Below are 27,132 nucleotides of genomic sequence, written 5' to 3'. Positions count from 1 at the left end.
ACGATTACGTGCCACACAAGCGCCTTTTCCGCCCTGCAAACAACGAAAGAAGATGCTCATCATAAAATCGGCCGGCAAGGCGTCCTCTCGTGTTCCGTGTTTCGGTGATGTCAATCGGCAGAACAGTTTGTAGAAGTGTTCGCTGGTTTATTCATGCGTCGATGTGATTCAACGTGTGTTGTGCTGTTCCTGGACACGACTATTATCCAACGAACAGTCTATCAACTCCGGAACTGGAATGCTTCGTGAGTTGGAGCGGTTGGAGAGTGAAGAACAAGCGCGGGCCCCGTCGGATTTCGAGAGCTGTGTTCGTTTTGCTTCAAGTTCGAACTGAGTTACAGTGCGTCAGCAACGCAGTGGACTTTGTATTCAGAGTGCATCCATGTATCAGATCTTTGAATCAGTGCTTTGTGTCAAATAAATATTTCTTTTAGCCAAAAGAAGCTTCAGTTATTTTGAATATCGGGTAACGGCGGTAGGCGTGAAATCCGGTAGAAGTCGATGGTAGCCAGAACCGGTCGAAAGGTCAGCCAAAGTTAAGGCTCCTGATTGGCCGACTGGCATTGCATAATTTCTACAACGTTGCACTCTCATTGGTCGTGTGCCCAGTGTTGTGTGAATTATCTCAAACTATGGGCTCTATGGGGAGCTGTTGGAGCCTGGCTACGCTTCAGAGTATCGACACTGAGCCGCCATGTTGTTTCGGATGACCTCCAAAAAGACATGACATCCAAATGACATCCAAAAAGAGCATACAGCTAGAGGTGTTATATATTAACTATCTGCATCAAAGTTGCCAACCGAAACTTTTTGGCGGGCAGAACAGCCGATAAATACAGGGTGTTCAAAATTAAGCTATTATTAAGCGTATTATTAAGCGTGTTATTATTAAGCGTAGCTTATTTAGTGACTCTAACCTATACTTTTCCCATCAGTTCTTCCATGTTCCTATACTTTTATTCCCGAGAATTAAATCGGGGGCCTAGTTTAGCGTTACGACCCGAACTCCGAACATCCTCACCTCACCTAGTTGTCGGAACGACAAAAAAAAAAAAAAAAAAAAAAAAAAAAAAAAAAAAAAAAGAGAGAGAGAGAAGTAAAAAATAAAATAAGAAATACCGGCCGTGCCCTTGCACGCACTTCCTGTACGTACCGAGAGCAACGTATACATTCGAGCACACAAACAGGAAAGTACCTTTACCGTACCATACTCTAACGACCCTTAAAACACGTAAACGTAAAACGAAGAACCAACCCGTAAACATACCGCACGGAACGTGAAAAACCTCTTCCTGCACGTGCGTCACCCAAAATGCAAAATGGCTACGGGAGCGACAAAAAAAAAGAAATACGTCTCGAGCTCATTCCGGTCCTCTTGGCAGTAATCCGTTCAACCCTCTCCTGACAACCATCAGAACCATCTCATCCATTGACCCACCTTTATCTCTCAACACCCCTTTCTCACTTCTCACCCTGGAAGCACCTCCTCTCCCAATCGAACTCGTAGCAAAATAATCGAAATAGAAAAGAAGTCGCTCATATAGGTAACGGAAGATCACGGTGTAGCAGTCGTACAGAGTAGAACCCCCCAAGTGTGCATGGACATGGTCGATGTGTTAAGATGCGACACAACCCTGGGAGTTAAACTTGGTGGAATGAAGTTTTTCCTGGCAACTTTGTGCGCGTTCACGTGGTTAATTCAAAGTGTGGAAGGCCACGGACGTGTGATTGAACCGCCCGCCAGAAATGTCTTGTGGAGGTTCGGCTATGATGCGCCGCAGAATTTCGAAGACTCCGAACTCTTCTGCGGTGGTATCAAGGTACGACAATATATATATTTTTTAACCTTCACCTCGAACTTTCTGTAAATATTGTCTCGTGCAGAGATGCATCCGAGGAGCTTGATCTAATGATGAACGATAAGATATGTATAGATGTTATGTAGAAGCAGAAAATTGAGAGATACCGAACAACACGCAGTCCTACAGCCTCTAAGCACAGAGAGAAAGGTGGAGAAGGACACGATAGAAAATACGAAAGCGCACACATTGGTTCTCTGTGTAAACATATCAGGAATTAATGGCAGCGAGTGATCGAATCTTTGGAACTGCGAAGAGAGCAAAAGTCTTTATTTCCACTGTCCACACATACCACAATGTGGGCACGCATGTACGTACATAATCATATACGCCTGTGTATTTCATTGAATTTTACCTTAAATACCTCAATTTACCTCAAGTAAAGTTGTTTTACCTTAATGGCCAAATAAGGGCATTATGTAAGCGGGGGGTGGGTGGGTGGTGGAACACTCAATAAAAACATTTCTTCATGTATAGCCTGAACATTATTCAGATTGGTTAACGTACCAACTTTAACGAGGAGATAATTCCAATCTTTGATACGTAGCTGTATAGAGCACAGCAATTGGGGACCTCAGTGTGACTGAGTCTTAACTGTAATCTGTAACGGTGATTAAGAAAACTTGACAAGATATGCGTCAGGACAACACAGAAACAAATAGCTAGAATCATACAATTTCAACAACAAAACCAGCTTTGATATTTTATGTTTGTTTGTTCGTAAAAAAATTAGGTAAATTCCAGTGCAATTTCTTTTTTACTCTCGAAAAAAAAATTGTTGTGGAACCGGAAGGCACGAAAAGTATAGCATCTACCTGGAAAGCGTTTTTAGAATAATAAGTAAACACAAGATCGGGGCTTCTGCGGGGTCTTCCGTATTACGCGCTCTAAAACGGGTTGCGGTATGCAGAGCACGCAAAGCAAATGACACACGAAGGTCACTCATAGCATTAGTATATGTGTTACGTACCTAAGAGGGTTTCCTATTTCCTCGCGGCATGAGATAGACCCCTTAACCCTTTCGAGCGGACGTTCGCCCGAAGAACCGGTTCACGGTCGCGTTTATCGGGTTAAATAGAACCATCGCAAGTCAGGTTGATGACAGCCAATCCGTTTGTATTGAGAGAACCGTCTTCCGATAGCAGACGATGGATGTAGAGATTCCTGTTTCTGTTCATGCACGAAAGTCATGAAACAACAATAGATTTCAGAAGCCTAGTTCAGTATCCTGTTATTTTAGAGGCATATTAAAGCTCCCCCTATGGCCTAGATCTCCTGTCTTCAGAATAATAATAATAATAATAATAATAATAATAATAAAAATAACAATAACAGTTTATTTCACCAACAAGTTGATTGGAGACTCTAGCAAAAAGCTGCTATGCCATTTTTTTTTTAAGTTCCGTGTTAGCGCTGCGAAGCAACTGTTGCTATGAGCGGCGTACAGATGTGGACAGATGGAGGGAGGACAGCAGGAAGGAGTGGGAGTTAATATGCGTCCTGGGCCGACTTCAGGGGGAACTGTGCCGATATTCATCTGGAAAATCATGCCGAAAACAGCACAGCCATTGCGAGGACTCTAACCCGCGTCACCTCCCAGTCTCTGCGTTGTGGGGGAGCACCTAGGTAAGCACCTTGGAAAGCGGTCATCAACCATTATGCCAAGGGAGCTGGTGCTACGCCATTTATGCCAACGATTCATGCCATCGCAATCTACGTGCTTCACACTGTATATGCTCCCAAATATATATATACTCCCAAAATATTGTTTGTCTATGTGCAGCGGAAGTATCATAAAATTAATTTATAGTTTAGGGAGGCATCATATCATATATAGGGTGTGGAATACGCAACGTGTCTGGCAACACTGCTCCCTGAAAGTCGATTTCCGTTCTCCTCGGAGACGCAAACTTCATCATTGGCGGACTTCCAACGTTGCGTGGTGAGCGGAGGCGCTCGCGCTCTTGCTAGAGACACGCCATATCACGATGATGTCACCAACTTTGGGTAATCTGAATCCATGGAGTCTTGCGGCTTCTTTCGAAGACTCGTGGAAGAGCGTGATGTTCACTGACGGCATATATGACGATTTTATGTGGAGCTGCATTCCAAGTGTTTTACAGTAGAAGGAGTGACGTAGGAGCACGGAAACATATCCGGCTGTGACGTCACTGCAGGCATCTCCGCCAGTTAGGTGTGTGCAGGAGAGGTCAGGTGATTACGAGAACCAATAGGAATGGCTCTAGCCCCTCTGATGCGACAGCTCGACGCAGACGTTTCTTCGAGGGTTTGTAAGCCCTCCAAGTATACAACACGCAGGAAAATAATAATGATTTCGTTAATACTTGCGAACACGATTGATGTGATGACCTCATATACGTCAAAAAGCAACAATTCCTTCAATATTGTTTGTAGAGCATGCATATTGCGATAGCTTTTAATTCATAGCTTAGTACTTCATCGTTTTGCATAGCACACATAATTCATAGTAGCAGTGCAGAGTAGCACCGGTAGAGTAAAGCAGAAGCTAATTTAATTTCTAAGTCTATGGTGTTGAGTACCGGGTCACAAACAGATCTTATCCAGATCTGATGTTTCCGAGAGTTCCCGTACAGTCCTGAAATTATCGTAAGCCTTTCTAAAGTAAACTTCAGTTCTCAAAATAATAATGCGAATTTGAAATGTTTGTACAATTTTAGTCACTTTTAACCCTTACTTACAATACCGCCATCTCTAGTGAAAACATGGCGGTAAAAAGTTTTTTTTCCTTTTTTTTTTCTTCTTTTTTTCAGGCCCAGTGGCAGGACAACGACGGCAGATGCGGTGTGTGCGGTGACAACTACTCCCTGAAACCACCGCGGCGTCACGAGACAGGCAGGGAGTTCGCCAGGAATTTCACCGTCCGCACGTACGCGCCAGGATCGCAGATCGAAATCGTCATCGACATCGTTGCCAATCATCTGGGATACTTCGAGTTCTCGCTCTGTCCGCGAAATGACAGCGGCGTCCTCGAAACGGAAGAGTGCTTCGACTCGCATCCACTTCCGGTCTTCGGCAAGGGCATGGTACAGTATATGGTTGTCGTCTGCAAAACTCATACTCCACAGACGACGTCTCTATTATTGCCAACAGAAGCCAGTGAAATGTACTAGGGTCGAAATACGTATGAAGAGGAATGACGTGCTTTTCAGGAGGAACCTCTTTGGCCTCAAGACTGCTATAGATTAGGCTATGATTAATACTTCTTTGTTAGATTAACTAGGCAGTTTCTGTCATAAGGCCCATGTTCACTGGAAAAGGTATTCACTGGAAAAATGCCAGTATTACGGGCATTCTACTATGGCATTTCTCCTGACAACCCCATCTCAAGTAACGGCACTGGGGCGTAGACCTTGCTCTCAGTTATGAATTCGTGCTGTTGCTCGTATCACAGAGATTGTGAACAGTGAACCTGAACCTCATCTAAATTTTAGGATGTGGTGCGCAGAACAAGCGATATGCAGAGGTCTATTCCAGAAAAGTTGGTCGTTAGCGCTTACTTCTTTTACCATATGTTTGTGGTGTGTACCGTCGCAGGAACTATCCGAGGGCAAGTCCCGGTACAGACTTCCCACAGCTAGGAAGGGCCTGTACCTGACGCAGGTACAGCTTCCTCCGGACATCGTCTGCGAGTTCTGCGTACTCAGGTGGCACTGGAGGTCAGGTACGTTGAGGCAGACGACAGTTCATGGTTGACAGGCGAAGTAACTACAGTTACGGACTGTCTTTCGGACGGCTGCATACTGTTGCTTTGAAATGACAAAACCGTCCACGGGTAATGACTTTCGGGTTATGTTGAACAGTGTTGCTTTAGTCCTGGCTTGGATGTGAACTTTGCTAAAGCAATCTGTACTAGTAATGGAGTAGCGTCATCACACAAAGTCTAGCCGAAAACAATTTTCGTTTCTGTAATGGTCTCTGAAATCGTTCTTGTGTTCCGTCTCACTCAGCAAACAACTGGGGTCTCTGCGAAGATGGCAAAGAGGCCATGGGCTGCGGCCCCCAGGAGACCTACCGGAACTGCGTGGACATCGCCGTTGGACACAACCATGGTATCCGTGGATCTTTGGGAGCCAACGCTAAACCCAGGCCCAAGGAGTTCAAGTTCCCGAAGAACAAACCGTATGTGGCTATTAGCAACTCCGTGGTTGACGAAAAAAAACAGGAATCATCGCACTACGAAGCACCCGACGTACATGACTGGCTTCTCGAGCATCGATGAAGACCCTTAGACGTCATCCTGGTCCACATCACCAACGATCGACTTTGCTCGGCCTGCACTAGATGAAGGGATTGCTATATTTGTTCAATCGCAATGTCGTAAATGCACAAGAAGGTCAAGAACCACGAGGGAAGGTCTAATTTATTGCGTCTCATGTACAGCAGTGTTAAATAAATGCCTAACTCATTGAAGCTTGATGCACATACGAAACAGTCCATTAGAATCTCGACTCACAGGTGTCTCATACCCACTAGAATATTTTTTTTTTCTCTCATCCTAGCATCCCACGATAACTCGGGGCTCGGTAACACCATGAACGGCTACACAATGCGTCGCAACGAAAGCCTTTGGAACGTCCAGTATTGCACAGAGAAGGGAAGAAAATCGAGAGAACCGCGATAAGGAAATGTTAAGGGAAATTCCTCAGGACGAGAGTCGCCAACATTTGGAACAGAGACTGTTCTTCTTTGGGCCGCCAAGAGGAAAAACGGGCTCTTTTCGAAATATCGGCGGCTCCTTGGTTTCACTACCTCACAGGATGTGGTCCCTCGGAGAAAGTGCCAGAGGGAGCTATCTATGTACCCCTTTCACTGTTCTAAACATTCGAAACTAATAAAAAAAATTACAAGAAACCGTATTCAAGATGAACGCAGATCCAGTGTCTCGGAAGAAAATCCTCGACGCCTGGTACACCTGTGACGAAACCCAGACGGCCGCAAAATTCCTTTTATAAATTTCTGGATGATAGTATAAGCTTTACGATCTGTGACATATGAATTTCCAGATAGACAGATGTTTGTCTTTCCTTTTAAGGTTTTTCTCCGAGTACGAAGCCATACAATTATGGCTAAATTCCCGCTTGCAACACCAGACAAAGGCTATGCGATTGCTCATTTAGATGCCTGCGTCGGAATGTGTGAAGAAGAAGACGCATCACGATCAACATCAGCGCCATCCCGCTCAAGGAACAACAATAACATCAGTGCTCTGAGGTAGAAGAAGAAGAAGAAGATCATCAGCACTTCTCGCACGACGCGCGCTAGCACGTAACCGCTTCTGCGTGCGAGCGTTCTACCAGACCACTCATTCTACCATCCAACCCTGACTGCGAACCAATCCGCTTCATCGACGCCAAAACCTAGCATAGGTTCAACTATCCCAAACAGCAACCATGGGCGACGACAAAGGGAAGAAGACACCGATGCAGACCGGCTACGTTTACACGGCCGGAAACCAAGACAACGTGGGGCGAGTCAGGCGCAGGTCGAGTGGCACGGAAAGGTACCGGAGGACCGACAGACGCGTTCAAGGCAAGGGATACCCGACTGAGTTAGAACGAGCAGAGTACGTGCCGCGTCGGAAGTCAGTTGGCGAATTCGACACTGAGGATAAAGACGCCAAAACGATAGAGCAGGAACTCATGCATAAGGTAAGTGGGCATAGGGACCACGAACAAGAAGGCCATGATCAGAGGAAGTTAACGGCCAGCAATGTGTACCACGATGGTACCGCTGATCCTTTAAAGCAATAGTTCGTATTCCAAGCATCAGTATGGAGCATGCTCCAATTTACCAAATCCTTACTTAACCTTTCGCCGACCGGAGCGCTATAGCTTAACGGCGTTATAAATCCACACGGTTTGAAATTCGCGGCAGAATGACGCATGTGTGCTTCCCTTGGCTCAGGACTTCACTCGCCCTGCCTGCAGGGTTCTTTGCATCTGCCGAAATAAGGCCGAAACTAACCTCCCCTATATACGCTCGAAGCAGTGATGCCTTCAACAGAACTTGTAATATGGGTTTCGGCACGCACAAATTGTGCTTTACCTAGTATGTCTATACGTCCGCCCGAGCTTGCACGTGTACTGAGAGCTCTTGCGTTGGATGTCAAGCTAAACCCTCCAACGAGGTACGTCACCAAAAGAAACACACCAAAACAAAACCCCACCCCAGTGTTCGTTGTCAGCCCTTCGTTTGGGCCCCGTGTCCGCCCCAAGACTAACAGGCATCCGCTTCTTGGTAGCTTCGATCCATTTAGTCGGCCTATAAAAGTTCACCTGCTTCCCTATTGCTTTACATCCCATATCGCCCCAATCTCCCCCGCAGATTGCCCAGGAAGATCCAGACGCTGCCAAACAACTGCGAGCTCTGTACCCGGAACAGAACATAGAGACAGAAGGAAATGCCGGTGCACAGGAAGCTCCGCCACTCAACGGTTCTCCTCCCGGAAAGGCCATGGATAAGTGCGTGGACGCGGAATGCGCCGCCGTGGTGCTTCTCTTGAACCTGGCAGCCATTTGCATCATCGTCATAGTGGTCTTATTCGTGGGCTCGACCCTCGATCGCGATGATCCCAGGCGCGGCGACCGGGATAAATTTAAAAACCGCACAGAAACAACTGTACAGGACGAAGACGTAAGCGCCAACTTTCCGAGGCTCGTGCAAAGTTCTTGTCCAGTGCTGGGTGTGACTTGTTACAACTTTGTGGTCACCAAGTTTTTTTCGGTTTTTAATTTAGCTCGTTACTTCCAGTTCCAGTACCGACTCGAGGTACTTGCTCCTTTTTACGTAACTTTGTGGGAGTAATACTACACGTCGTAAACCCTGGAGCCTAGTCAGGTTGAGGTATTTTTGGTTCATCGTCGAAAGGATCTGAGCTGCTGATATGATATAAAGGTGTCTGGAACACCCGCGGCATACGGAGTGAGCTGCACAGCTTGGGACAAAAGTTTACGGAACACCGGCACTGGCGTTTTTCTTCATCAGAGCGGCCCCGATGCTGGCTATAAATAAGAGATCGAATAAGAAACGGGTGACCAGTTATTCTACCCATCTCACGATATGTGTCCGCTCCTGTTTGCCGCTAGGGTATCGCTGTTGAAGTGCGATACCCCGGTGTTGTGTCAACTTTTGTCCCAAGCTGTAGAATGACATGTCCACGTGGCAAGCCTTATTATCAAGGACAGTGTCCGGGTCTCCTAGGCTTAGAGCTTTCCCATGTTGATAGACTTGGAGTCATTCATATTCAACTGAAGTACGACCAATGATGACCTCAAGGCTGTCACATCAGTCCACGTCATCCGCGCACGCTGTCACGAGAAAGTCACTGCTAACAATGAGCCTGCGACAAAGGAACAGCAGAGACTCATCAAGTGCCATGCATTGTGACCTCACTGCAGTTCCAGAAAGAGCCTCTACTGCCTTCCGGTAACTTGGCCCCTATCCTCGATGCAGGACAACATCCGGACCCAGATCTTCTACAATGTCTCCTACTCCGCCACGGCCTACACCCATCCACATCACACGGCCGTGTGCGTGTACCACGTCGGGAGCCAGGGCATCATGGCCTTTGGCAGTATGTACGGGTTGCCCATGTTCCCTTACCCTTTCTGCCACCTGGCCCTCTACTGCTGTATCACCGCCAATAAACGCATGGAGCTGGTGTCCCGGGGATTCGAGATGGACGCGTTCAAAGAATTCTCGCTGCTCGTCCGGCAAAACAAGGTCGCAAAGGTGGGCGTCGTCGTTGGCGCTCCCGGGGAAGAAGCGATGCTTCAGCAGTTGCTCGGCAGCTGGAAGGCGCGTTCTGCGTTTATCGAGGTAGGTTCAACTACCTCTACACAAAGATTAGCGACCAGAACCGCAAGGTCGAAACCTATAGTGATGCGATTTCGTCACTTTGCCTCGTGTCGTTAGGTTATGGTCCCGTCGCAGTGATGTTGGTTTATGTGGCTTTACGTGCACGTACGAAGCCCGTGACCCATCCACAGATATGTCACGTGTACCTGGGACTACCTCATTCGCGGGATGTATGAGTGTACGTAAAGCAGAGAAGGATGGCGAGAGAAAATCCCGTGCTCGCGTACACGGATGTTCGGGAAATTCTTCAGTGCTGTTCGCAGTAACTTTGGCATCAACTGTGTAATCTTCTAGAATGACTAGGTAAGGCTACGTCGCTACTTTAAATGACGTCGTAAGCTGCACGGCACGTGGAGGCTGTGGCCCGTGGGCTACGTCGATAGGTACCAAGAGAGGATTATATACTGTGGTGGGGGCTTAGTCGGTCGCATGTCCAGCGAGCTAACCAGGGGCGCAAAATTCGTAAGGACTGGCACGTGACACATTGCCCGTGGGTATCGAGTGCACCGCCCTACGTTAACTCTTAGACAAGTAAGCGGTTACGCCCAGTGTAACGACCGTTGCTGAAACTGCTCAGGACTGCACCCGTCTCAGGAGGGACTCAATGGTGCACCGTAATTTCATGAACGACATTATTTTGTCGATGTCGCGTCGAATAACTGTATTCATAATTCACGATTTCAACTCCCCTTCAGAACGCCGTGCGGTGGAGCGAAACAAATGAATACGACGCCATTTACTTGTACTGGAGGGACCCGTCCGGCGTCAACAAGAAGAACGCCATAGAGATGCTACGACATATTGTCAGTGGATTCAACGACTCCGGACGGCATATCCTCCTGGGCGTCGTCCTGACCCTCAGGGCGGTCAAACAGGCTGAAACCATGGACTTGGACAAACACCTGTTTGAGAAAAGCTCCGTTATGATACTTCCGCCGCCCGTCTACAAGACGATAGATTCAGCCCACCGACGCGTGTGAGTAAAGGGTGAACGCAGACAGGGTATATGGCTGGCCGATAATGTAGGGAATAATGTGGTCTGTTTTGCTGCTGGAGCGCTATATACCAGAGCGACTGCGTTCCATGCTGTAGCACTGCAGCCTAGTGATTACGATGATCGTCTTCCGAGACAACACTCGGTGGGAACGCAGGTACGAATCCCCGCCCCGGCCAGGGCCGTCCGAGATTTTCCTGTTTTTACGAAAGAGACAGTTCGCCAAGTCGGCTCCAGGACGCAGAGTAGCCTACTCCATCCTACTCGGTGCAAAAGGTGGTAACAGTGATGGCCAGTAGTTAACTACATGTAGTTAAACTACCTGATTGTAGTTAAAAAGTAGTTATGAACTACTTGCAGAAATGTAGTGTGCAAGTACTAGTTAAACTACTATTTCGAGTAGGAGGGTTACTGCAGGCGCCAACTACTTCTGATTTTGCCGCAAGCGTTACGGCACGACTGTGCTTCCTACTTTTACCTTGAGCCACGTGTTTGAGAACGGAGGTGCAGAGCAATTGTGCCGTGCATGAACACTATAGAATGGGATTGGTGTTGATGGACAAGGTTAAGTTGTTAATAGATGTAGTTAAAATACACTACAGTACCTTCCATTGTGAAGTAGTTAGTAGCTGTAGCTAAACTACTGTAGAAGTAGTTAGAAGCCATCACTGGGTGGTAACTCTACGAGTCTCTTCTGATTCGAAGAGAGGTGGGCGTACGCCTTTTTGTGACAATTTGGATATATGAAAATTGCCACAAAAAGGCGTACGCCCCCCCCCCCCACGCCTCTTCGAATCAGAAGCGATAATCCTATCATTCTTGACAGCGGTTGGCGCACAGCGTGCTATGCGGTGAAGTTCTGTTTTTTAGAGTGTACCCTTTCACTGTTATCTTCGAATATCCCATCACTCTACCGCTCTCCATTTTACGTTCCAGGTACTACAACGTAAAAACAATCGACGACCTCTCCGCCCTCAAGGGTGCCAACGGTGACCAAGTCTGCGTGTTATTTCCGGCGGGAGCCTCCACTTCAACCGGTGCCTCCGAACTAGGTCCGCCTGGGAACTTCACCAGGACACCGGGTCGAATGGCCTATTACGAGGCCTGTCACGCGACGTCCCGATGCAAGACGGCAGAAACAGCTTTCTCCGTGCAGTCAACGTGCGGCAGAACGCTGTATTCCTACGCATCGGTGGACTCGTTGAAGAGGTTCACCTGCGCGCTGGAGAGTACCTTGGACGTGGGCTGTGTCGGCTTCTGGCAGACGGAGATGGACGATTTTACGGGGACGTGCGGAATTGGAGATTTTCCGCTCACGAAAGCTCTGTTTGATGTCTCCACGTGCGACTTAACGTAGCTGGTCCACTCCCTACGAATAGGCGCGATTTTTGAAGCACCTTTGTAGTACAAAGTGCTGAAAACTACGTATACACACGAATAAAGTCCAGCGAATGCTTGGAGCTGAATATTCCGAGTTTGTAATACTCCGATATTTTTCGTTTATTATTGCACGCAAGCATTTTACTGTGCGAAGAATGGACCGACTATTGCTATTGGTTCTTCGAAGCACGTGACCTGTCCCGGTGGATGTGCTGGTGGATCGGGTGATTGCGGGGCTGTCGACGCGTTCTAGGCGTTTACGATTTTTGGTATTCGAACATATGTTCGCACTGATCTGTATTATGCAAGTAACGGTCCCACGGCGTGGTCGTGATGAGTACTTGTAAGTTTACAGGGTATGCCCAAATCCCACAAAGTGGTGCTGCGGCAATATAAAATCTCATGCCATATGCAACTACGTAGACAAAATATGACTGACAGATCGCAAAATATTTCGACTCAATCATATATTGCCTTTAAGCTGCTCTGCGCAGGCTGCACGTTTCACGGACATACAGAGAGTACAATCTGTACGAAATAGAAAAGGAAGCGGCACAATTACACACAATTTCTCAAAAGTTAACCTGCAAAAACTGAGTCCGTCGTCACTGCCCACACCTGACTCAACATCAACGACGCTTCCCCCTATCTACATATGACACTCTCTCCTCTCGACCATCGCATGTCACTTACCCCAAACATCAAAACTTATCATAAAAAATATTCGAGCCGCTCACATATTCAAGCTCATTGCACGACGAGCCGCATTTTAACGGCAGAAAATGCCGCAGTTCCAACGACGCCTAACGGTCGGCGCGATGCACGCTTGTTGCAGACGACTTCTGCTACTTTCCGGGCTATTTCTCGCACTGTGTGTAACGGAGCGAAATGTTGACGCTCACGGTCGCATGATCGAACCACCGGCTCGGAATTGTATGTGGAGATTCTGCTACGGCGCGCCTCAGAATTTCGACGACTCGGAGCTCTTCTGCGGAGGCATCAAGGTGAGGACATTGTTTTAGTTTTTGTTTTGCTCTGCTTCTGCCACGAAAACTAGCAGACGACGGGCTTTGAGACTGTAGCAGAGATGAAGTGGGTCAATAATAGGAACACCTTTTGTTTTGCTTTGAGAACTTGTGAAAGCAAGTACAAAAAGCAACATTTATGTTTACGTTCTCATCAAGGTGTATTTCTCAATGAGTCGAAGATTTCGGTAACGCCTACATGGATGTCCAGCGAAAATTTCTCTGCATCTTGAGTGAAATAAGTACTAATTGCGTTAGTCTGTAATATTTAAGGGAGGAAAGTAATTTGATGCTAACATTGAAAAAAATTAAAACTGGTTACATAACAGCAGAGCGATTTTTACATGATAGTTGATATACTGCGCGGTACAGAAAATCATGTAATTGTAGTAGATGGTGCTTTTGTAGTCGAAAGAATGGGAACGATAGAACTCATGGTTGGTGTGGACATGAAATTTGGCAATTCATGTTCAGAATGAGCATGATAGGACATCAGTTTTCATTCGCTGAAGTGCACCTGGAAACGAGACACCCTGCTGGAAGCGAAAACTTCTTTCACGAAAACAAAGAGAGGTCACGTTATGGTTTGAGCTCAAGTCTCGCCGGTTAAGTCAAGTTAGTCTATAGTAAAAACGTAGTTTACATTAAAAGGACGAAAAGCAATGTGAACACCGAAGAACACGATGGCTCTGGCTGTGGTTTGCAGAGTGGCGACGTGAGAGACCCTTAGGTAACGTCTCAGCTCGAAGAATACGCAGTACGCAGCCTTCCAACAATAGACGACATCAGAAATTCCCAGAGTGCACGCGCCGCTTTGGACTGTGGGAACTTGAGAATCGGAAAGAAGGCGAAGGTCTTCAAACCGTTTTGGTTGCTCCTGTCGCGGCCCACAGTCCACGACGTGTCGAGGTCAGCGAAAACGTAGCGTGAAGGTCTATTCTCCCTTATTCCCTCCACGACAATAAGCGCCCAGGATGCAACGCGTGCGCAAGGAGCACTGGGATTTCCTGAAATCGTCTATTGTCTTCCTACGTGTGCCTAACTCCAGGCGAAGGTCCGGCTTCACGAACGTCGCCACCCATCTATTTCAGGCGCAGTGGCAAGACAACTGTGGCCGGTGTGGCGTCTGCGGGGACAACTTCTCCGACCCGCCACCGCGGCGACACGAAACCGGGAACGAGTACGCCAGGAACATCACCGTACGCACGTACGAACCGGGATCCAACGTGGACATCGTCGTCGACATTGTGGCCAACCATCTTGGATACTTCGAGTTTGCCCTGTGTCCCCGCGACGACTTCAGCGTCGCAGAAACGGAGGAATGCTTTGACTCTCACCCGCTTGAAGTGATGGGAGACGGCAAGGTGGGCGTTTTTTTTTTCTCTCTCTCTCTCTGCTTCTTTTGACCATACTTCCTCTCAGCCCTACACTCTAAGAAAAAAAGGAGTAAAACGGGGAGTAATTGCAGTTTCTACTCCCCTAGTGTGCAATTACTCCCCATTTTAGTCCCCTAACCCAACATTTAGTCCCGACATTTACTCCCCAGGACTGCAAATTGTCACTAAACTTCGCGAATGGTCTCCTGAATGCAACAGTCTACGTAAATATGTGCCCTTGGTCAATTTGAACGACATAAGGCTGTATAACTCAGACAACGTAGCAATTTTCCAGCCACACAGAGGAAGAAACAGTTAGCGCATCTTTCTTCGCAAATTGTTCCCTAGTATGGCGCAAGATTTTATATCGCTCGATATATCACGGTTGACGGTTTGCTTCAAAGTATTTTCATGCATGCGCACCAATTATGTAACTGGGACTCTTCCAACAGCGCGTGAAATGCGGTCTTCACTCTGTGACATTCATTTACTCCCGTGCATTTACTCACGAAAGGGACTATTTTTTGTGGCAATGCATTTAGTCCCCAAAAGGAGTAAAAGTACTCCTTTTTTTCTTAGAGTGTACATGTGCTTGACGATGTTGCTGTTCAAAAGAGTGACGTCATAGTCCTCCTCGCAGGAGGAAGCAGACTCCGCGTCCCGCTACAGGATTAAGAATGCTACAAACGGTATTTATCTTACTCGAGTGATGCTACCACCGGACATCACTTGTACCTCCTGCGTCCTCAGATGGCATTGGAGATCAGGTAGGTTTCATGGAGAGCTCAAAAACTGTGCCGGCCATGATACATCCTACACGCCTAAAAGCAAGGTGATGGTGGTGGTGGTGATGGTGATAGGGCTCGCCGTTGTCGGTCTAACAGAGGTGGGCAACGTCACGACTAACGCCCTGGGGAAATGTGCGTCCCGGGCCGACTTCTAAAGGAACTGTGCCGACATATGTCTGAAAACGTCTAAGGAAAACTCGGGGAAAACAACAGACAGCACAGACAAACGGCACCGGGATTCGAACTCGGCTACCTCCCTGCCTAAAAATAAACTTCACCACGTAGCACGCTCCTAGCCAACCACCATCCCGTATGACATCGTTCCTCCCTGTGATTTGTTGAAAACGGGGAGCGTGCTAACGTAGGGAGCGGGAGCGGGGAACTGTTTAACTGTCTCCCGGTCCGATGCCAAGACATATATACGTCACTTTTGTGGTATTAAGCACCCTCTGTTCACAAACATGTGATGTCGCGAGATTACCGGATCTAGGTTATATTTTGCTGTGGTGGGCAAGAAGCGGGAAAAACGCGTCGACTGATAGGCTGATAAAGCTGATAGTGTCCATCAGCGTGCTTTGCGCGGCTGCGGTACGTAATCAGTGACGATCGTCTATAATTGCAAAAAAAAAAAAAAAAAAAAGGCCTAAGCCCCTGTTTCCATCAAATCAAGAGAGACACCGTCATTATTCGGGATGATGGTTGGCTAGGAGCGTGCTGTGCCGTGAAGCTCTGTTTTTAGACTGTATAACAGCAAACGGGGCACTACATCCTCGCATAACAGTTCGAAGGGGAACCACTGCACAGAATGACCCCGATAACACAATCGATTTTTATCAATTTCGTGACGTACGTTTCCCGCTATAATCGAATCGGGGAAGACAGGTGGTGGTGGAGACATTTTATGTGGTGTAGTTTGTATTCTGGTTTCGGGTCGGGCTATAGAATATTTGTAACGTCAAATGCTAGGAAGTATTCCACTATTCTGTTTATACCAGTATGGACATTGCAGAGATAACCCGTTCTGACATACGATCTGATGATGCAGGAAACAACTGGGGACAATGCGCTGATGGCACAGAAGCCCTCGGATGCGGACCTCAAGAGACGTACCGGAACTGCGCGGATATTGCTATACGAAACGGCCAGGGAGTGCGAGGCCTAGTCGGAGCCAATGCCCTAGTCAAAGCCGAAGTGTTGCCAATCCGGGATCCAGAGTGGGGGCCACTGCCATCCAACGCGCTCGATGATAGTCAAGATGGACAAGAAGGGATGTAGAGAGTGACTCAAGTCGTAAAGTCGTTTTTTTTTTATGTCGAGAGAGCTCTTTAAGACACTCTCATTAGTTAATCTGACTAATAAATAAGCCCCAATTCCAGATCAGATCTGTGTTTGGCGCTGTCTGAATCGTTAGAAGTCAAGTATGAGACAGTACATACAGCGCTACGAATAAAATGAATGGACAAAATAGGACAACAACAACAACTACTTCATTGTGACATGATGAACGGGGAGTTTCATCCCCAGGGGCGATACTCTACAAATTAGGATGACGCAAGCTAGCTGGTGTATATACGTGAGTCGCAGGGAGTGGACAGAATAGACTGTTGAGCATTGCGTTCCGACTTCGTAGCGTTTATCCTTCTTCCTGTGTTGCCTCAGACACTGGGAAAGTACATACCTCTTTCAAGCAAAATAACTTACGTCTTTGCAAAATGTAGCCTCGTATACCGATGGTGGCCACTCTAAGCGATGCCATAACGCCGCAGGTGTTAACACTCACTGCGCCGATGCGATGCACTCAGACTGCAGAGGGACAAGATATCGTGTCGAGCGAGAGACTTGTACAATTACAGCCAACAATATTCGTCAGCCTAGCCGTCTTGTGCCCGATTGATGTCCGTTTCATGCCCAATTAGCGCCGAATCTGAACATAAACAATCTCGCATGACTTCAAAATGACGTTATCCCTATATGACGTGTAACTATAGGATATGATGCTGATTTTGCAACACGCGAACGCTTGATCGTGCCGCCAAAAACTGCAGATGTACAAGATGTCATAAGTTACTTGGGTCTGACCTGGCCTTAGTCCCTACCATTACTGCACAGACATAGATGTAGACAGATGGTGGTGGTGATGGCGATAGGGCTTGCCGTTGTCGGCCTCACGTAGACATAGACAGGTGGTGGTGGTGGTGGTGGTGGTGGTGATAGGGCTTGCCGTTGTTGGCCTCACGTATGTGGGCAACGTCACGACTCACGCCCTGGGGGAATGTGCGTCCTGGGCCGACTTCTAAGGGAACTGTGCCGACATATGGCATGCCGTGCTAGACATAGACAGACATCGTTTGCCCCTTTTGTCCTGGCCAGTCTCCCTTAGTGGCTCACGGCCATGATCTCCTTGGACGAAGAAGAAGAAGAAGATGTACAGCATCCCTATGGTCGTCACAATCGTCAACTGATGACGTGGTCTGCAGCTTGCGCGCGCCACAGTTCTCTTCCGTTTCGCTGTCTTCCAACAGGCATCAATCGGCTCTCACCCCCTCCATCGAAGCAGAGATGGACAAGACGAAGCTCCTACAGACAGGCAGGCAGTTCTACCGAGTCTCCAAGAGCCTCCATGAATCGAATTCCACATCGAGAGAAGAAAACGTGCAGGGCAAGAATCGGAGGAAGTCCCTGGTCGCTGAGGACCCCGAAGCGCAGAAGAGGAACCAGGCTTTAATGCGAAAGGTAACGATAAGCATCTATTGGGTGGAAATTACGGGTGACTTTCCAGAGTACCCGCAAAAATTTTGCTTGGATGGTGCCCTAACCCGGAACAGAGTGAGAATCCGGGGAATTCTTCTGGAATAAAGTTTGGCTTCCCGTAGTGCTACGTCAGAACACAACGTCTAGATGTCGCTTCGGAGCAATAAAACTGCTCTAGGGGGCGCTGAGGTGGCCGCGACTTTAGCCCGTTTAGATCAGATTGAGTTGGGAAGCTAGGGTTCTGGTGCAGGGCGGAGCTCTTCGCGCTCACTTTAGGCGGTGCATCAGGCTGCGCCACCGAAGCGTCGTTAATGGATTTTATCCCGGAATACACTTCCTACCAAAGTTCTGTCCTCACGAGAACCATTTTGTTCGCTATCATGAATGTTGGTGTCTCCGTGTGGCGAGACAATCGTATGTTCGTTGTACGGTCATCATATATAGTAAATGACGGTGTGATACAAAATACAACATAGTAAAAAACTGTGAGAACGGCAGTATTTCCTTGAGTCTGAGGAAGGTCAAAACACAGATGGAACACGGAACGAAGTGAAAGCGGAACGAAGCGGAACACTTCGTTCCGCGTTCCATCTGTGTTTTGACCTTCCTCAAGGAAATGCTGCCGCTCTCACCGTTCCACCAGCTCACTTGCATCCTCCTGATTTGTTCATGTCATGTAAATGCAAGTTCCTTGGTGTTTCCATGGGCGTACCGAAATGGAGGCAATGGGTGGGGGGGGGGACGTTGCACGCTTGCCCCCCCCTTCCCCGGAAGCGCTATGCCCCTCTTGGAAAAAATCCTGGGAACGTACATGTTTGTTAATCAACTGAAGATACAGGGTGCGTCTCAAGAAGCGGACCAGGAAGGGTTGTGGTAGCCCTCGTAAACTGTGCTTTCTCGACAGTGCAGGTGCACAACTCCCAATGCATTCAATGAATACCTGATGTCAGCTTGGACGTGATATTTGTTCTTAGTTTCTCCCTCGTGGACTCTGACGCGCAGTGAGAACCACCACCCACTGCGGCCGCGGATCCCCATCATCCATATCCTTCATTACATGCACATAGTCTCCACTCCATCCGGAGTACTACTGGGCAGTGGGTGTACGAGTTTTCGTACCCCATCCCACCCAATTTTTAATTTGAACAGTCAAGTTCTATGCAGTTAGACTCATCACCTTATCATACCTTATCAGTGTAGCTTTTGTTCCATCCGTCGTCATAATTCGTTTCTTCCAGCTCGTCAAGGAGCACCCGGAATTGGAGGACCGCATGCGAGTTCTGTACCCGGACCAACAGCAGCATCTTAAACCTGGAGCGAGACCCCCTGCTGCTGCTGCTGGAGCCGATTCCTGGGAATCAACTATGTCTGCCAACAGCGTGCTCGATGCTGAGCGGGCTGACCCACGGAGGAAGACCTCGGTGGGAAACATCACGAACGAGTGTCTAGGTGCCCTGCTCATCGTATCCCTCGTGGCGGGAGGCATGGTTGCCGCAGCCCTCGGCCTCTATAACAAGTTCGTGGATAACGAAAAAGACGGAGAAGAATCGTTGGAACGAGAAGAACCTTACAGTTCTGCTGGTGGTGATTACGACAAGGTATACGAACAAGGTGTCGCGCATGCGTGTTTTTGGGATCAGTAGTTTCCTCAGAGTGGCGGTAGTTTTCGTGCTCCAAAAATCAGTCCCTGATGCGAACACGAAACCTTGAGATAATTACGTGAACAGCGCTGACAACTGTTCCACGGAAACCAATATGCTGTCCCATGCTGGCCATGCCGACGGTTCTACCGTCGTACGTGGGGATACGTGGGAACTGGCGTATGCAGGACATACTCAATGAGACTATTTCCTTTAGGGCGGTGGCGGCAGTGGTGGAGGCGGCGGCGGCGGAGGAGGAGACAAGGTCCGCACTTTCATCAACTACCAGATCAACCCGGACAGCCCTGTGTACGCCGCAAGCCGAGGACACACAGTTGTTTGTGTGTATCAGACTGTGGGCCAAGACCTTGTCGCTCTGGGTAGCCGATACGGAGTGCCCCTGTTCCCCTACCCCTACTGCCATCTGACCCTCTATTGCTGTGTCACCTTTGGTGAGTGTGTGTATTTCTGATGTCTGCGGTACGCGCGTAATGCTCCAACGAACAGAACACTGAGGAAGAGGGGCGCTGCGGGTTGCGTGTACCCCTCGTGCAAGTACTTACAAGGCACATAGCAGGCTTTTTCTAACGCACTCGACGTCCAAACGCGCGATCGACGTACTTTCTCTCCGGTGCGACACCCTAGCGGCTGCCGGAAGCGGGTGAGTTCACTGTATCGGAGGGGTGGAAGGGTGCGCCGTTAGAGACACAGTGGTAGTTCCGGTGTCGCTTGGGCGTGCCAGAGAAGTGCAAGCTGCCGCTGTGTGTCGCTAACAGCGCACCCTCCCACCCCTCCGAAACAGTGAAACCCCCCCCGCTTCCGGCAGCCGCTAGGGTGTCGCACCGAAGAGAAAGTACGTCGCTCGCGCGTGTTCCGTCCCAACTCTTGTCCCAACCTGTACCATATACCACCGCCAGGATAAGCTGGAGGTGGAACCTGTACCAGAAAACCAAGCCGCGGAGAAATTTTAAAAAAGACAAGAAAAAGGTGCTGACGCCAGGACTCTAACCATACCGCCCTGATTTCCGGTCAGGGATGCTATCGTTACACTACACCTGGGCATGGGAGTTGGAGGCCTACGTGTTTGCCGTCCATGTTTGTAGCATGCCTTGGCTAATTCTCTTCCTTCACGTTCGTATTAAACGCGTGCTAAACAAAATCGAAGTGTGCACGGCGTCGGAAACATATCTGAATAACAGCTTATTAGGTTGCTTTAGGAAAAATCAAAGTTGTCACTTCTAATGAACCAAGTGACATACCATACTAATGCACACGTATGCACGTACGTAGAAGTCCCTACCAATACGTATTTTTGACACTACCCATGGGGATTAGTGGACTTATAATCCAAGCTGATTACCGATTTAACAGGTGCTAACCAGACAATAGAAGCTCGACCCAACGTCAGCGCCACCTACTACGCCTTTAGCAACCTTATGAGGAGAAACCCGGTAGTTCGAACTGCGTTCGTTATAGGGGGTCTTCCGGACGATGAAGAGCACTTCCAAAATATCGTGGACGACCCACAGTTCTTGAAGAGCTTCGTTGAGGTAAGGGCGGCTCGCTTTGCTTGGAGCCTGTGTTTCAATCGTCGACGTCGCAAGAAGCGAACGAGCCATTCCTAGTAGTGGACCCCCTAGTGGCTCTTTAGCGCACTACTCCTGTTGCAAATTAAAGCCCATGCTGAACACTCTACAGAACAAGCAGTGGTGGTCAACATCAAAATGGCTACCGGTCAGGAGAAGCCTATATGCGGGCAGTACTTACGGTATACATGGGATTACAGCAAGAACACCAAAAAAGCAATGTTTGGAACCAGATGCCAGAGCCTAGCTCAAGGGGGGTGCGTAGCCCGAAAGCCACCTACGTGTACAATTTTCTAACCGCTGATTTGGCCCGTGACGGAGAGGTTTCTTCGCCAGTGCCGTCTCCTGTTCTGGTGCCCCTAGATTTCTTTTTTGACTTATAGTTTCCACAAGACCACGCCACTCCAGAATAAACAAATGTTATTAGAGACCGTTAGTGGATCGCTGGCAACACTCAACGTGAGGGTACCGCTTTTTCCTCTCTCTCAGACTGCGTACCCTCGTCAGTAGAGGGAGCAAAAAGAACGATAAACTGTTGTGAGAAATTAAACAGCTTTCGACAAGAAGGAAGGAAGGCTTAAAACTGTTTTTCAGATAACTACCCTCGTTCCTAGTCGCCATGTTGCCATGTGTGGGCCAGATTGGTTCTTACTTGTCTTGGCTTGTGATACATAGCCAACTGAGCGTCGCTGTGAAATAACCACTGGAAACAACGAACAAAAACATAAACGAACAAAACAAAAATATAACGAATGCACCCGTATATAGCTTCCTATGTTGGGTCCTGGTGTCTTAGTCGTCGACAGTAACACATTTGCGAATGACTTGGAATATGTAGTTCGATGCAATACAAACGGGTGTACAAACATTGCGCACTTTCACGTGAGACATGCAATGGGATAAATTCGATAGGATCCTGAAGATAATCTCTTCCCCAATCTCTACCTCCAGCACGTAAAAAGATTCTGCAAGGTGTTCTCATTCGACGGTGTCTACCTCTGGTGGACGAACGCCCCCGAAACTAGCAAAGACAACATCACGAAGATGGTAACGGAACTCGGTCAAGCACTGGCACCTTCCTCTGGCACAGTTGGGCTCGTCTTGCCCCACGACCCTAAGACGAACGCTCCTGGGTTCGACCTGTCCGTGCTCAACCCTATCCTGGGCAATAATACCATCATGGTCCTTCCGCCAGAGTATAAGGATACAGACTACCGCGTCTCAAAAACGTGAGTCGAATACTTCGGACAACTGGATATGTTTTAACGTTGATTCCGTGCTCCTTGGTCCCGCTCGCATGACTGAAGTGGTTAGCGTGCTGGCCATGTCACGTCGAGACTGGGACGTACGTGGGTTCTTCGAGGTTTTTCCTCTGTTTTCCTCAGACGCTGTCAGATATATGTTGACAGAATTCCCCCAGAGCGTTAGTCGTGACGTTGCCCACCTCTCAGACAACGACGAGCTCTTTCATTAGCATAGTCCTCTTTGGTGCGAATAAATTTAGTATTTCCCAAGTTCGCTTGGGCAGTCTCAGTAGAATGTCACCTGTGATTTGTTCATTTGCAATACGGTCCCTGTAAAAGTCGCTGTGTTTACATTTATTTGTACGACAACTAAAGAACGACCAAGAGGGGCGTATAAACGGGCAGCAATCTCATGGGCAGAGATCGTGTAGGAAGTGGGATGTGTTCACCGTCTCTACTCCCTCTTTCCCCTAACCTAACCTCACCTAACCTAACCTTAGTCAGGATCTGTGACGGCATAGGACTTTCGCAGTCCAGGGTGCCCATCACGAGCACTCGCCCCCCAAAACACTGAAACCATTTAGTTCTTGCTTGCGCCGCTAGGTGTTCGTTGTTATGCCCAAATGGCATTGTTTCTCCGCAGGTATTACCACGCTACCACGCTGCAGACGCTGAGCTTCCTTAAGGACTTCAATCGCGGTCAAGCCTGCGTCCTTCTCCCCTCCGGAGCCCTCACGTTCAGCAAGACTTCTCCGCCAGGTCCAGGAACCGAAGGCCCGTTCACCAGGACTCCCGGACAGCTATCCCTCTACGAGACGTGTCAACGGGTCCCCGGCTGTACAGTGACTAAACGGGACTATGCGAACGAGGCGACATGCAACGACGTCCTGGTCAACTATCCCTCGAACGACACCTTGCAGCGTTTCATCTGCGAACTTGAAACGGCTCTGTTGATCGGCTGTGTCGGCTTCTGGCGGTCCGACCTGGACGATTTTACCGGGAGCTGTCAACTGGATGACTTCCCTTTGTCGAAGGCCGTGATAGAAATTCAGTCATGCGCGAATCTGGGTTAATTAATGCGCCGATTTTGGCAAGCAGATTTTCTTTTGCTTCCGACATAGTAATTGTCCTGTGAGTCGCTGATTTGTTCTCACGGGAACGGCGACCAATGCATATATATCTGACTCTTGAAAGTTCTCACGAATGAAGACAATGCTATGTTGTTGAAATCTTGCTTTTTCACTAAAGTTTCACTAAATTTCACTAAAGTACGGGCCAAAAGCTGCCGTGCAGCAGTACGTGCACTTCCCATCTTGCAACACCCTCAAAATACCCGCGAAAAAGGTAAAAAGTTCACACCACTATCCCCTACGCCTACGGAATTTCAACCCGGCACCACGCACACAGTTCTCCGCGAGCCATCTGTTTCACGTTCTGTTCGCTCCTTATGTTCTAAGACGAAAATTCACGAGCACGGTCGGTGCAAACCAACAAACAACAACAACTTTATTTTCGGCCTTGGAGAGTGGGGAGTTTCATCGCAACAGGCGATTCTCTACCCCAGTGCTTGGTGGAATGGGGGAATAAAATAACGAGCCCCTTTACAATAACGATCGAAGTCCGATGGTGTCCAGAAACGTTTTACATCACGGACTCCACTTTTTGTTTTCAGCTTCTTGCAGCCTGCCCATAGATGTCCCATAGGGCATAGGCCATCCCACTCCCACTGTTTTGCAAATGCTCCCAGCGTGCGATTCGAGGCGCTGTAAATAAAGCACGCGAGCAATAGTCATTGACTCAACGATAGCCCTACGGTAGGGACGGGGTTCCACGTCTCTCGGTTTTTCTTATTCAATGGTAGTTCTCCAGAGTTACAACAGAGGGAGCCACGCGTCCCATCGGATTGAAACTGCATACTCAATGTATCCGTATCCGCCCTCTGTGCAGTTTTCAGCTTTTCACACGTCTTCCACACACATTATAATGGCAGGGTTCTGGGTGACGAGTTAGACCCCCCAAAACGTGTCGAGTCAGAGGAGCGAAAGCTACGGCCGTTCCCATTGGGTACATATGATCACGTGTCCTATCCCGCATCACTTGACCGCGATGTCAGTGATTACTTTAGGTACTCGCGGTGCCCATATTCCACTGGCCGTATTTTCCAGTCTGCCGTAAAAACACGGAATTCGGGTTCACATCGATGCAAATAATTGAACCTCTGTATGCAATAAGTCAGTGGTTTTCAACTTATGTTACTCGAGGGAACCCCTGATCGTGCCAGCACGACCTCAAGGAACCCGATACACTAGGGCAACTGTGTATATAGAAGTGGATGAGGCGAACTACAGGGTGAATTTAGCAAAGGTTACACATTTCGATCGCGTCGTAAAAATAGAAGATGACTTCCCTGTCGCTTGAAACTTTGGACACTTGCAGTAATTTGTCTCAAGTTTTGTCGATTTTTTCCCCAAACCGTATCATTTTGTAGAAAAAAAGTTAGAAACCTAGCAAATTCTCACCCCATGCATTTCCTGTGGCCTATACCGGCCGTAAACTGCCAAGTTTTTTTCTCTCGCTGCTTCACGATCAGGTATAGGTGGAACTGCCTAAAACCCGTGCATCTGGTCCATCTCGTTGTTGTTTGTTCCATAGGTTCTGGTCTTATTTCGTCTCCAGGTAGCGCCACCTATACGATATATGATATGAACGTGAAGCAGACATAGGAAAAAATGGCGGTTTGCGTGCCATAGGAAATGCACGGGGGTGAGACTTTGCTTTGCTTCTAACTTTTTTCTCTAAATTGATATCATTTGAAAAAAAAAAAAGAAGGGTAAACCTTTGGGAGAACGATTATCAGTCTGCAAAGTTTGAAGCGCCAGAGACGTTATCTTATATTTTTAAGACTCGATCGGAATGTGTAACCTCTGCTAAATTCACCCTGTAGATGCTGTACAAATAGCAAATTGTTGTTCTGTCTATACCTGATTATTTAAATGTCGCTTGTATGTTTGCTGGATTCGTTCACCTCTTGCACAATACTACCCCTCAGATAACTCATTGTGTGTTGCCACCTGACGCTTGTAGATCCCATGTCCACGTGGGCACGAGACTCTCGCCGAAGCTTCTCCGAAGTAGCTATGACTTTCGAAATACTTGTAACGCTTTTGAAACACAAGAGAAAAGCAGAAACCTGATGCAGAGAAATTGTCGCACACTTAGAAAAAGGGTGGAGCATTTACAGCTTTTAGGAGGTAATAGTTGTCGCATATGTTGCGCCTAAAAGGTTGCAAAGTTCTACCCGCTATAGCTACGAATGACAGAGTTGACGCTTCGGATTCGGTGAGCTAGGGGGGGGGGGGGGGGGGTGGCGTACGCCTTTTTGTAGCAATTGGGATATCTGATAATTGCTTTTAGCACACTTTTACACCCTTTTATCAGACGCGACGTTGACCTATAGGTTTTAACTATAGGAGTTACCACCTTTCTACACCCTTTTTTCTTAGAATGCGGGTTGAGTTGCGGGATGAACCAACCCATGAGGACCACAACTGGTGGCTCTACTGTTTGCAATGACCGTCAGCTGCGGCAACCTGATCCTGCGATCTCGATGTCGATTCCGATGCCAACGACCAAATGATGGGCACTGTTCGATATAACGAGGGTTCGATATAACGAGAGCGAGCCTTGATAGGCAGTAAGGTTACACTCGCGGGTGCTGAACAGAATCCTGTTCGCCGAACCTCAGAACAAGGCGCGTGGAACCCCTGTTGAGAAACACTGCAAGTCGAAAAATCCTGAACCGAGAAAACTTCGACTGAATATTTGGTAAAGTAATTGCAGCAGAGTTTCCTCGAATAACGTAAACGCAAAATGTGTAACATGTATGTATGTCCTACAGCTGACCAACCTTTTCGGTGACCTAATTTCTTTCATCTATGTATGTGTCTACTCTACATGCATGTCCTGTTACCATCGTTTTGGGTGTGTGACACAGCAGAAGTAGAGCAAAGACCAGGAGCATGACACATCCTCTTTCTCAATGTAACACCGCAGGATCAGGGTTATCGTGCAGAAACAAAAAAAGTTTTCACGAGTCGGACTTTGATGGCTGAACAATGGTGGTGCCAGGTTACCAGTCGCCTGTGTTTAGTGGAGTAGCCTGGATCGGGCTTATCGTGCTGCTAAACGAGCATAATCTTGAAAATCATGTCCTGAATGACCAGCATAATATGACTTACTTGCTTAGTGTGCACTTTTTTTTTTTTTTTCGATTACAACGTTCAGTAGCACCGATGACACGGTCAACTGAGGTGGGAAGAACATGTTTTTCGACTGGAAGTCGAAGTTCGTTTCCGCATCGTAGCAAAATGTAAGCTACGTCATTTGTATCCGTGTGTAGAAAAGGGGGCCTGGTCTGACTGTCCATCCCATTGCCACATATATGCATTTCCCGTTTCTTACCCTCCTGTAGCGTATCAATAAATAGCAATACGGACCTAAATTTTCTTCGGCATTTTCTTCGCATACTGGTATGTAGATGTCATTGCAACAAAAATACTAAAAAGGGGATAAGTCGACTTATCCCTTTAT

At 47.9% G+C, this 27,132-nt stretch overlaps 5 protein-coding genes across 5 annotated transcripts in view; 4 read left to right on the top strand and 1 right to left on the bottom strand.

The window, feature by feature from the left end:
- The window catches only part of LOC135397253 (Kv channel-interacting protein 1-like), a 318,617-nt gene that overhangs the window by 190,719 nt on the left and 100,766 nt on the right, over positions 1-27,132 (bottom strand). The gene's annotated exons all lie outside the window — the stretch shown is intronic.
- Positions 1,605-6,205, top strand: LOC135398715 (uncharacterized). Its single transcript, XM_064630100.1, has 4 exons — positions 1,605-1,820; positions 4,652-4,924; positions 5,436-5,562; positions 5,849-6,205. The coding sequence occupies exons 1-4, from the start codon at positions 1,605-1,607 to the stop codon at positions 6,118-6,120; spliced, it is 888 nt and encodes a 295-aa protein (XP_064486170.1). The 3' UTR covers positions 6,121-6,205.
- LOC135398300 (chitinase-3-like protein 1) lies at positions 7,140-12,196 on the top strand. Its single transcript, XM_064629719.1, has 5 exons — positions 7,140-7,549; positions 8,226-8,534; positions 9,354-9,719; positions 10,454-10,734; positions 11,689-12,196. The coding sequence occupies exons 1-5, from the start codon at positions 7,292-7,294 to the stop codon at positions 12,107-12,109; spliced, it is 1,635 nt and encodes a 544-aa protein (XP_064485789.1). The 5' UTR covers positions 7,140-7,291; the 3' UTR covers positions 12,110-12,196.
- On the top strand, positions 13,005-16,632 carry LOC135398299 (uncharacterized). The gene is made up of 4 exons (XM_064629718.1): positions 13,005-13,136; positions 14,249-14,521; positions 15,174-15,300; positions 16,367-16,632. The coding sequence occupies exons 1-4, from the start codon at positions 13,041-13,043 to the stop codon at positions 16,594-16,596; spliced, it is 726 nt and encodes a 241-aa protein (XP_064485788.1). The 5' UTR covers positions 13,005-13,040; the 3' UTR covers positions 16,597-16,632.
- LOC135398298 (chitinase-3-like protein 2) lies at positions 17,781-23,742 on the top strand. The gene is made up of 6 exons (XM_064629717.1): positions 17,781-18,054; positions 19,311-19,670; positions 19,930-20,164; positions 21,084-21,262; positions 22,250-22,527; positions 23,186-23,742. Exons 1-6 carry the CDS (start codon positions 17,881-17,883, stop codon positions 23,613-23,615), a joined length of 1,656 nt encoding a protein of 551 aa, XP_064485787.1. The 5' UTR covers positions 17,781-17,880; the 3' UTR covers positions 23,616-23,742.

Source organism: Ornithodoros turicata, chromosome 6 (assembly GCF_037126465.1).
Source record: "Ornithodoros turicata isolate Travis chromosome 6, ASM3712646v1, whole genome shotgun sequence".
Taxonomy (NCBI): domain Eukaryota; kingdom Metazoa; phylum Arthropoda; class Arachnida; order Ixodida; family Argasidae; genus Ornithodoros; species Ornithodoros turicata.
This window is presented reverse-complemented; position numbering and strand designations above follow the sequence as displayed.